Genomic DNA, 12,197 nt, shown 5'->3' with positions numbered 1-12,197 from the left:
TGACATTCTAACTGTGGGTGTCATAATACTGTTTGCTTTTACTGCAATAAAATACACATATTTGTATTCAGGGATGTCTCACGTGTAAAACTGTACACCCTATGTACAAGTTTTATGGTGTTTTGGGAAGTTACAGGGTCAAATATAGCATGTTACATTTTTTATTTTTTTCACATTAAAATTCGTCAGGTTGGTTACGTTGCCTTTGAGACCGTATGGTAGTCCAGGAATAAGAATTACCCCCATGATGGCATACCTTTTGTAAAAGAAGACAACCCAAGGTATTGCAAATGGGGTATGTCCAGTCTTTTTTTAGTAGCCACTTGGTAACAAATACTAGCCAAAGTTAGTGTTAATATTTTTGTGTGTGAAAAATGCAAAAAATTACTTTGAACGGCAAATTTGGCCAGTGTTTGTGACTAAGTGGCTACTAAAAAAGACTGAACATACCCCATTTGCAACACCTTGGGTGGTCTACTATTGCAAATGGTATAATGGTATGCCATCATGGGGGTAATTTTCATTCCTGGGCTACCGTACCCACCTGGCAAATTTCAATGTGAAAAAACGCAAGCCTTACATTTGACTCTGTTTCTTTTGAAAATACCATAAAACCTGTACATGAGGGGTACTGTTATACTCGGGAGACTTCATTGAACACAAATATTAGTGTTTCAAAACAGTAAAACGTATCACAACAATATCGTCCGTGTAAGTGCCATTTGTGTCTGAAAAATGCAAAAAATTGCATTTTCACTTACGATATCATTGTTGTAATACATTTTGCTGTTTTGAAACACTAATATTTGTTCGGCAAAGTCTTCCGAGTAAAACAGTAACGCCCATGTACAGGTTTTATGGTGTCTTGGAAAGTTACAGGGTTAAATATAGTGCTAGTAAATTAAATTCCCTGGACTTTCGGCCTGGGTTGTCAGGCAGGTCCCGCAAATTGTAATTAATAAAATGACCCAATTATGTAAAATTATTACATAAATATATACATAGAATTATTATATAAATACGTGTGCATATATATATATATATATATATATATATATATATATAAAAATAGAAAAAATGGTAGGTGGCACTCACGGATTCCGTTTAAAATATAACTTTTATTCCAGTAGGTTAAGACAGATCGACGTTTCAGTCCATCATGTGGACTCTCATCAGGGTGATCCTGATGAAAGTCCACATGATGGACTGAAACGTCGATCTGTCTTAACCTACTGGAATAAAAGTTATATTTTAAACGGAATCCGTGAGTGCCACCTACCATTTTTTCTATTTTGAATATTTAAGCCCTGGTGTTGCACCCGGTTTGGCTACTGTGAAGTCTGAGTGCAAGGTATTTTTTCATTTTTTATATATATATATATAAAATATATATATATATATGTATATCATTTTTTACAATTATTTTTATTTATATATAGTGATATATACGTTTATACTTATACTTATGTATATATATATATATATATATATATATTATTTAGTTTGACGTGTATTTTGATATCGATATATATATATATATAATTTTTTTTATTTATTTTTTATATTCTTTATTTTTGCAGTGCTTAGGTTTAACATACATGCTTGTAACGCCACAATAGCAGGTACAAGTCAATGAAATAAAACATGTTGTACTAGGCAATCAGTTTAACAGCCCTTTTTTTATTTTGCGAAAGATTAAGGAACAATACGTTGAGACTAGATGTTAGGTAACAGTTAACAGTTGGGGCACTCTGCAATGGCACTTGGAGAGTTAATGTTGCTGAGGTCTGATAGATTAGCCCAGATTCAGTTTGAAGCTAAAGATAACACATGAAGTTCCTTTTTAAGCATTAATCTGGTACATGAAATATGACAGTGTTATTTATGAGAGGAGTGATAGCAGGTCATGGAAGATAAGGATAGAAGGCTTATACAGCAAAGACATTATTATTTGTGCTAGGACCTATTGCCCTGACCTCTAGATGCCATCAGCCCTGCATAGGTAGTTAAGTGCAAGGAGGATATAGTGCCAACAATCCAGACAGGGGTTAATGCATGTCAGTCACATATAATAGAATGCTTGAAATAAATGCAAGACAGTAACTGAAATGATGAATAACTGAAAAGTTCACCCTATCCCCAGCCTTGCCCTCCAACCTCCTCGGCTAGTGAAACTCCCAGTGATCCATAGTTTGCCACTCTGTCTGCTCCAGGCTTGAGTGGGAATACGGTTCATGCTGATTTGGCTGTGTGTGTCTCCAATACTGGTGTGCCGGTGCGGTTTAGTGTTTGCTGAGTCTTGAGGTTTCTCCCTCCGGAGGTGCGTGAGGTGCATCGGGGAGCTCCCCCTTGCGGCTCTCTGCCCGGTGCTGCGGTGATGAGCGTTGGTCATCTTGTGTCTCCGGTAAGTGCCAGAGGGCCAGTCGGGTCTCCGCCGCAGGTGCAAGCGGCGCGGTTTGGAGATTGTTTGCCCTGCAAGGTCAGGCGTGGAATGGTAAGTATCAGGAGATGAGCCTTGCAGTGGGCTGTCTCTCTGCTCCTCTTTCACACGATTCTTGTGCCTGTCAGCAAGTTTGAGCCAAAAGTTGGCAAAGATTTCGTCCAGGCGCCTCATCGATGTCTCCAGACTGCCATCACATGGCATGTCCGCCATTTTAGTGGTGACTGTACGGGAGGCCTGAGAGTGCAGGGGCTGTTGCTGTGTTGCAGCTGTCCCTTTAGTTTGACAAGTCGAAGAGTGAGTACTGGGTCCCTCATCGGCAGGGGGGATACGGGGGGTCCCTTCACCTCTTCTTGCCCTGGCAGGATGCTCAGCAGGGAGATCAGCCGTTTCTCCCTAGCTGCCCCCACAGGTAGGCCTCAGAGTTGCGACGGGGTAAAACCACCACTCGAGCGTCTAAATGCCTCCAAATGTGTTGTCTCGGAGTTGTCTCGGTTGCTTGAGGGTTGAGTTGGTTTATTTTGCTCGGTTTTATAATTTTGCCGGGAGCTCACATTAAGTGCGCCCGTCTAGCATGGCGGTCAAGCCCCGCCCCCATATATATTAATTTTAAAATACAGTTAGAAAGAAATTACACACATATATATTATATTTATTTATTTTATATTATATATAAATATATATAATAATAATTATATATATATATATTTAATCAATATCATTGTACGTGTACTTTAATATAAATATATTTATATAGTTGTGTATATATATATATATATATATATATATATATATTAATATTTAAATACACTTAGATAGTGTATGTGTATTTATGTGTATGTGTGTATATGTGTATATATACACACTTAGATCATAGATATACTAAATATATATTTGATCTAAGTATATATTATTTAATTTTACACTGTTTTAAGTTATTTTTTATTTTTTTTCCAGGCAGCAGGGGGAGTACCTGTCATTACAGGCACTCCCCCTGCTGGCATTGCTATGGACTTGAAAGGACCTCGCGATCACATGGCCCAGGGGGACCGAAGAGGACGAAGGGAGACTCCCTGGGCTCCCAGGTAAGTCCCCATACTGCGATCGCCGGCATGGGATCACCGGCGACCGGGTAAGTACCCTGGACGGCGGGGACGTTCTATGCCACCCTCCGGCATTTAGAGCCGGTTCCCTAAGGACGGCATAGAATGCCCGCCGTCCTTCAGGGGTCAAATTCGAATTTCTTATCGTCTGCACTGTTATTAGTCTGCTAGACCATGCAAGAGCCCCCTGTGTGTGTGTTTAAAGTTCAATCTACAAAGCAAGAAATAAAAAATTCTAAAGCAAGTTAACACCTCAATGACATGCTCACCCAAACTACTTTATTAAGCTAAAGCTGTTTTGGTGACTAAAGCTGTTAAGGTGACTATAGTGTCCCATTAATGTTGTAGCTGATCAGTATGCTAAGCGAGAGGATTAGAAACGGATGCCTGAAGGACTGTTGGCTTTTTAAGCTCAAAAATGGTTTGACACAGAACCAGGGAATGGCACTTAGAGTGCACTTTCATTATAAAATGCGTTGGCCCAGAAGTATAAATACAGTGAAGAAACAAAATAGCACATGAGGACCAACTACTCTAGCTGACAGACAGAGTGGGCACGAGTTCACCAGGATGTATAGACAAAAACACAAATTAATGTATAAGTGAATATGCACTTTTAAGATAAAATCTCATCAAAATCTGTACTTCACTGTTGAGAAATGCATGTTCTGGGTGTGCACCCAGTTCCCTTTTTTTCTATGTATGTTTGGAGATTCCTTTTGAATTGCGTACTCTGTCCCTCAGCTTCAAATGCCCTTTGGAGGTGACCACAGGAAAGTATATATTTGAGGAGGTTTTGGATAACAATGTCACTTCATAGTAATTTTTATTTGATATAGAGCAGATATAGTATATGCATTGTGAGTATAGACATCAGAGCACTATCACTTTCATTGATTAGTTTTAACATAGTATATTATTCAATGTGCTTTTATCACATTAATTTTCCATTATATATTTTCACAATGCTCTTACAACAGATTGGCACTAGCACTGTTTAATTTGTCTCCCAAGTTAGAATTAGTGTAGGACCCACCAATATTTGGGTACTGTGGCGTAGTGGTGGGCTTAACACAACACGGCCATATGGTGGGACTGGATTCCCATTTTTTTTTTGCTGTGATTTTAAGTAGCATTGTAAAATGTAAAACTGTATTTTTTGTTAGTGCGCTGTTCCTTATCTGTAATTGCCACAATTTCTATTGTCATTTGTTCAACATTGTAGGGAATTCTTAGTGGTATAGGAGTAATGTCATGTTATTCAGGGATTGCCCTGCGAGGCCTAGTAACTGGCAGGTCACATAAAGCGATTTTAAAGAGACAAGCACAATTACATGTGCAAACAACTGATCACTTACATTGTTCACATAATCAAAGATAACAAAGCCCCATTTAAAACTGCTAAACAGATTTTGGTTTTATCAACACTAGGAATAAGTTACAAAAAAAAAAGAACAGCTTTTATGAATAGAGTATTCAACAAAGATTAATTTTCTATATAATATAGTTTTTTTTTGTAATAAATCATTGAGTGCACACTATAAGGTAAATGTGATATAAATGACATTTTAGTTTCATAAATTATTAGTAAATCACCTAACATTTTGAGGAAGTCTCACACCTAGCCACATTCCCACTCACGCCCTTAAAATTAAAGTTTTCATCTTTGCCTGTTTGAAATCAATATTGGGGGGTATGCACACAGCACACAGTGCAATCGTAGCAGTAAGTTAGCTTGAGCAGCATTTGGTCTGATAACGGTAGAATCTGACCCAACATGGCTGCTCAGCAGGATAAATACAAGTGAAATTTTCTGGGGAAAAAAAATCAATATGTATCAAAAAAACTATCATTAAACTTTGATGACCATTGTCTTTTAAATCACCCGGGTCACAGAAAGTAATGGACAAACACGGGATCTTAGCTGCTGTTAAAGGATCACGTTTAACAATGATCTATGTAGAGCAATACTAATGTGGGCACAACCTCTCAGACAAGTTAAACAACTATTCCAGTCTGCATGCATTAGATACACTTTGGGTGTGCTTGGCAGCTTTTTTATTGACTGGGATGATTATTGTTTACACCTCATGAACTCTTAAGTGCTCTATGCTTTTCTTGCACTTATTAATGTGTTATTGTTGTGTTTGAGGGGTTTGGTTGCAATAATGATAACCCCTTAAGGACACATGACTTGTGTGACATGTCATGAATCCCTTTTATTCCAGAAGTTTGGTCCTTAAGGGGTTAAAGAGCAGTGTAGTTTCTAGTGAATAAAGTCTGACAGATACTTATCAGTCAGGTGAAAAGATGGTCAGGCAAGCAAACGCTTGGTCCAGGCAGTGAATGATCAACAACGAAAAGGGTCAAGAATACTTTTTACATGACAAAGTAATATCGTAGTATAAGTAACTACACACATTCACAATACAGTTGAGCAGTGATCAGAGATCTATGGGAGTTTAAATAAGCAAATGCCCCCCCTAACAGCTTCTCCCTTGCCACTTTAAGATTTGGAATCTCCATGTTTAAATATTGCTGCGTCCTTGGGTTTGTAGGCCATATGAGAGTCCCTCTGGAATGAAGGGACCCTCCATAGCATTCCCCATTGTCGAAGAGGCTTATTTAAACCCTGCTGTTGATCTGCTGCAGCATAAAGAACAGCCACACCAAGCAGTGGCAGAGACCAATTTGTGGGATGCACTAGAAGGAAACAAGTGGATCTCTCGATCCCCAACCATGTGTAAGTGCAGTTGCTAGCCACCGAATCTGTGTCATGCTGTGACAGAATGTGTCCAAGTTATCTCTCTTATCATACTTACAGACTCTCAATTTATTTTCTACTGTAGGCTTTCTGGGACCCTTAGCTTAAATGGAGTTCACGTTTTATAATGTAAAATGTTAGTTTACAAGTCACGATATGTGAAGATAAGCCAATACATTGTTTTATTCTATTAAAACTCCTAATAAAATCTCCTAATAACCAGTTTCTAAGAAGTAAAAAGTTATAGCTGCTCTGAAGAATTTTGGCAGCACGTACTTCAGAAATCCCAGAGATAGAAAACCATTTCAATTAAAATAATTAATATTTTGTAATCAAGTAGAGAATAAATAAAGCATTAGGAGCAACATAATATTGATTGCAATTTCTTAGAATTGTGATGGCTTAGTGCCCCATAAATCCTCTTACTATAGGAGAAGGACATGAGAGGAAATGCCTATAGCAGGTGTAGGGTTGGTTAAAGAAAGGAGTATTTCTACACAAGTTACCACTTTTATTCCCAGTAAAATTGCGGTTATGTCCCAGCATTATAAGTGCATAAAATATGGTTGGGTTTGGCGTTTGATATTAAGACTTACCATATACAATCACGACTACAGAGGTGGCAACAGTAATGTTTGTCTTTGAATTGGACGCAGTACAGGTATAATTCCCATTTTCTTTCAAAGAGAGATCCAGTGTTAGAATGGAGTCATATTTTCTCAAATCTATCTCATTGTGTTTCCAATGGTAGGTGGGTGGAGGGAAAGATACTGCAGAGCAATTTAATGACAAGGAAGTACCCACGGTCATGTTAAAGTAGCTTTCAATGCCATTAGGACCTGTAATGATCAGATTTTCTGGGCCGTCTGCAATAACAAGACATACCCAGTCAAGAGAGGTGTGTAAAGCAAACAAAACAAAATAAATAAGTAGTTGCCACAAAGTCTTAGCCAACAAACAAAACAAAAAGAGGAGAAACACAACAGAAATAATTATGCTTGGGGGTGCTATGTGTTGGAAATGTGTATTATATTTCTGCATATTAGAGAAGCAATTGTTTGCTCTAAGACCCCAGAGAGTGGGAGAGTGGTAATTGTGTAGAATATACAAAGGTGAGCTATTACTAGGAACATACAACGTCTATCCCTCTCTATACATTTATTTTGTGTTACTAAAGACTTTGGATTTATCCTGTGCAAACAGCACATTATCTAAGGTTATCTTCATTTCCAGCACTACTCACATGATTTTAAGGAACATTCCAGGCACCAAAACCACCCTGATTAAGTAATAGAATAATAGTACTGATAGGAGGCTGTATGAGATGTGCGTGTGGTGTGAAAATATATAAATTTTGTGTGTAGGTTGTATGTAGTGTTGTGAAGGGGATTTTTGTATGAGTCAAAGGTGCATGCAATATTGTGTGCGGGGACTATATGTGCTTGTGGGTGCTGTATGTTTAGAATTTGTATGTTTAGGATTCATATTGTATTGTAGGGAAGCTATAAGCAGAACAGGGTGGTGTTTGGGGGTGTTTATGTACTTAGTGCCTTCCCGCATCTTTCAGAAAAAAAGAAAAAGTGCATTTTGCTCCCCATTTTTCAAGGAGCATCAGTTGTAATCTCTGTATAGTGAGGCGGCGCAGGCCTGGTTCAGGATATATTTTGATATCACTACAGGCACATGGGTCTGCAAGCAGGGTCGGTGCAAGAATATTTTGCGCCCTAGGCAAGACAAGCTACTTGCACCTACTTTCCAACTTTGTGTGTCTCTTTGTCCCTGTCACGTTCACATAGAGTTTGAAGGAGCTCAACTGCAGATTTCTGATTAATTAGATGTGAATGTGAGGAGTTGAGAAAATAAAGAGATGACTGTTCACCAGGAAGTTTAACTGATACTGTGTCTTTAATAATTTTGATTGAATAAACACAGGTACTGTATCTTTAAATGGTTCAAGTTGCTGAGTGGATTCTTAGATTAATTTATACAATTGAATTGAAGCAATAATATGAAGGAAGCGATGTAGTTTTAACTTGCAGAGATTCGTTTTTAGCTTAATTGATAGAAAACATCTCATATGGTGGTAGAATGGTAATTAATTAGGAATTACTCCTATAACGATAGGAGGAAGTGTGAGCAGGCTGAGCTTGCTCAGTAGTCAGGGAAAGTTCGTATAATACAGCGAGGTAACTTAGCTTCCAGAGGATTTGAAGTTGGTTCCAGAGTGCCTTCCGGAGCTGTTCCGTGGAGAGATGTCGAGAGGAGTCAAGTGCTAGCCGTGGTCGAGGAAGGAGAAGGAGGTTAGTCGTTTACGAGTCCGGGTCGGTACACAGGTAAGGTTGAAGAGATAAGTTGCAGCCGGTATAATTCCGCGGTACGCTGTTCATTAATCCAGCGTCTGTTGCCTGGCGCGGTCGCATTATGTAGCGCAATGAGACCGCGTCAGAGGGGGGTGTGGCTACAGTCCGTCAACCCGGAAGAGACAGGCAGTGCAAGTAACGGCCATGACAGTATCCCCCCTGTAACGAGCACCCACCGGGTGCTATCCACGTGGTTTGGATGGATAACGTTTGTGGAAGGCTGTACGCAGCCTATCAGCATGAATCTCAGAGGAATCTTCCCATGAATCTTCATCAACTCCATAACCCTTCCATCTAATGAGGTACTGTAGAGAGCCACGATGGATCCTTGAATCAAGAATTTTGTGGACCTCGTATTCCTCAGTACCATGTACCAAGATAGGATCAGGAGAAGTGATTACATTTCTTTGAAAAGGATCAGGATGATAGGGCTTGAGCAAGGACACATGAAAGACGGGGTGAAGCTTAAAAGTAGGTGGAAGCTTCAATTTCACAACATTAGAGTTTATGATAGACGTTATTTGAAAAGGGCCAAGAAACAGGGAACTCAACTTCTTCGAAGGACGGTTGGTGGAGATGTTCTTTGAGGAGAGCCAGACAAAATCGCCAACTTTATAAGAAGGGGAAGGTTGTCTCTTAGCATCATAAAACTTCTTCTGGTTAGAAGATGCCACTTCAAGATTCTCATGTAATTGTCGAAATAAGGAGGACATATGAGAAATTTGATCCGAGACAGTGGGGTTAGATGAAGGAATGATTTGAGAAGGAAATGAGGAGGGATGAAATCCGTAATTGGAGAAGAAGGGAGTCATTTTGCTACTTGAATGAACTGAGTTGTTATAAGCAAATTCGGCCATAGGTAACCACGTCATCCAATCATCCTGTAGGTGGGAACAATAGCAACGTAAATATTGTTCTAGGCATTGGTTAACTCTTTCAGTCTGCCCGTTGGTTTGAGGATGATAAGCGGAAGATAGTTTACGTTGGATACGAAGGGAAGTACATAATGCATTCCAGAATTTGGAGGTAAACTGGGTTCTGCGGTCCGATATGATTTCATCTGGGAGTCCATGAAGTTTCACAATGTTATCGAGAAATGTTTTGGAAAGTTCTGATGAACAGGGTAATTTCTTCAAAGGAATGAAATGGGACATCTTTGTGAATCGGTCTACTACTACTAAAATGGTAGAATGGTGTTGAGAAGGGGGAAGTTCCACCAGGAAATCCATAGAGATGGATTGCCAAGGTCTCTCTGGAACTGGTAGGTTCATCAGCTGACCAAAGGGTTGATGACGGTCAGATTTGGATCTTTGACAGATTGAACAGTTTTTCACGTAGGATTCGATGGTGCTGTCCTGACGCGGCCACCAATAATATCTTTTGGATAATTCGAGGGTCTTTTTGATACCTGGATGACCTGCCAGAGGAGAGTCATGAATGAATTCAAGTATTTTATTCCTAAGCGAGGGAGGAATGTAAATTCTATCATGAAAATAATAGAGACCGTCCTTCAGTGATAATTTAGTTGATTTAGGAAGGTCAAGAGCATCTGGATGAAGACCTTTTATGTCATCTATCAGGGATGTGAGAATTCCGATGACTGTATGGGGACTTTCTACTTCAGGTTCTTGATGAATTCTGGAGAGAGCATCCGCCTTTTTGTTCCTTGCCCCAGGTCTAAAAACGATTTGAAAATTAAACCGGGAGAAGAAGAGGTTCCATCTTACTTGTCTCGCAGACAGAGTTTTGTTGGAGTGAAGATATTCAAGGTTTTTATGGTCAGTATAAACTATTATAGGAGTTTGGGTTCCTTCTAGAAGATGTCTCCAGTTTTCTAAAGCTAATTTTATGCTTAATAATTCTTTTTCTCCTATAGGGTAATTATTTTCAGCCGGAGACATGGAATGGGAAAAGAAGGCAACAGGGTGAAGAGGATCTTGAGGAGTTTTGTGTTGGGAAAGGACAGCTCCGAGAGCAGTTTCTGAAGCGTCTGTTTCAATTACATATAGACAGGTGGGATCAGGGAGTTGAAGGATAGGAGCAGTTGTAAACCTTCTTTTCAATTCATCGAAAGCCGTTTGGGCCTTTTCATTCCAATTGAAAGCATGTTTTTTGCTGTTAAGTGAATTAAGTGAATGAGTTACATCAGAGTAATTTTTAATGAATTTCCTGTAGAAGTTAGCAAAGCCCAAGAACCGTTGTAATTCTTTTACGTTAGAAGGAATGGGCCAGTTGAGGATACAACTGATTTTTGAGTTATCCATTCCAATTGAATGAGGAGTGATAACGTAACCTAAGAAGGTTATTTCGTTGACATTAAAGAGACATTTTTCTGGTTTAGCGTATAATTTATGAGTTCGCAGTCTAGATAACACCCATCTCACGTGTTTTTTATGTTCTTCAGGTGTATTGGAGTATATAAGAATGTCATCTAAGTAAATGATAACACAGACGTCCAGAAGATCCCTGAAGATGTCATTTATGAAATGTTGAAAGGTGGCAGGGGCATTGCAGAGGCCAAAAGGCATCACAAGATACTCGTAGAGACCATATCTAGTTCTGAAGGCAGTTTTCCATTCATCGTTGGCTTTGATTCTAACGAGATTGTATGCCCCACGGAGGTCAAGCTTAGTATAGATAGTGGCTGTTTTTAACCTTTCAATCAGCTAGTTTATCAGGGGAAGAGGATAGCGATTTTTGACTGTTATCTTATTTAAAGCTCTGTAATCAATGATGGGACGGATGGTCTGGTCCTTATTCCTCACAAAAAACATACTGGAGGCTGCAGGTGAGCTGGAAGGTCTGATGAACCCCTTACGGAGGTTTTCCTCCAAGTATTCCTTGAGGATTTTTAATTCAGATTCAGAGAGAGGGTATATGTGCCCAAAAGGTATGGGGGCACCAGGTATGAGGTCGATAGGGTAGTCGTAGGGACGATGAGGTGGAAGTGTCTCAGCTTCCTTTTTACTGAATACATCAGAGAATTCTGAATAGCAAGAAGGTATAGATGGTTCTTCGATAGTTTGGAGGAGTGGAATATGTTGTAAGCACGTTTCCTTACAGTACACAGAGTTAAAAGCGAGAGAAAAGGGAGACCAGGTAATTTGAGGGTTGTGGTCCCTTAGCCAATTGATTCCTAGGATGACCGGAAAAAGGGGAGAAGAGATAACATCAAAAATGAGGTATTCGGTATGAGTGTTAAGTGAAGTTGTTCGTATAGGAATAGTTTCTTTTGTGATAGGACCCGAGGTTATGAGGGAGCCATCAATTACTCTGACAGAGACAGAAGTGCTTTTACGGACACAAGGAATTTTATTTTTGATTACAAAGGATGAATCGATGAACACTCCGTTAGCCCCAGAGTCAACGATGGCTTCAGTCGTTATTCTTTCTTTGTCCCACTGTAATATGAGAGAGATGGAGAAAAATTGAGTGGAGGGAGTGCACTCAGTATAGAAGTGGAATGAGCATGCTTACCACTCCGTGGTCTTTTCAGTAGAGGGCAGTCCGGGATTAAGTGGTCTTGTGAG

General features: G+C 39.5%; 1 protein-coding gene across 4 annotated transcripts in view; it reads right to left on the bottom strand.

Annotated features, from left to right (window-relative positions):
- Positions 1–12,197, bottom strand: part of LOC134578172 (carcinoembryonic antigen-related cell adhesion molecule 16-like) — a 58,161-nt gene that overhangs the window by 29,103 nt on the left and 16,861 nt on the right. For all 4 annotated transcript variants that reach the window (XM_063437179.1, XM_063437182.1, XM_063437180.1 and 1 more), the window contains exon 4: positions 6,904–7,173. In XM_063437179.1, coding sequence (XP_063293249.1) covers positions 6,904–7,173 — 270 coding nt within the window. The remainder of the gene's footprint in view (positions 1–6,903; positions 7,174–12,197) is intronic.

The sequence above is a fragment of the Pelobates fuscus genome, chromosome 11 (assembly GCF_036172605.1).
Source record: "Pelobates fuscus isolate aPelFus1 chromosome 11, aPelFus1.pri, whole genome shotgun sequence".
Taxonomy (NCBI): domain Eukaryota; kingdom Metazoa; phylum Chordata; class Amphibia; order Anura; family Pelobatidae; genus Pelobates; species Pelobates fuscus.
Note: the sequence above shows the minus strand (reverse complement) of the source record. Positions and strands in the feature narration are given on the sequence as shown.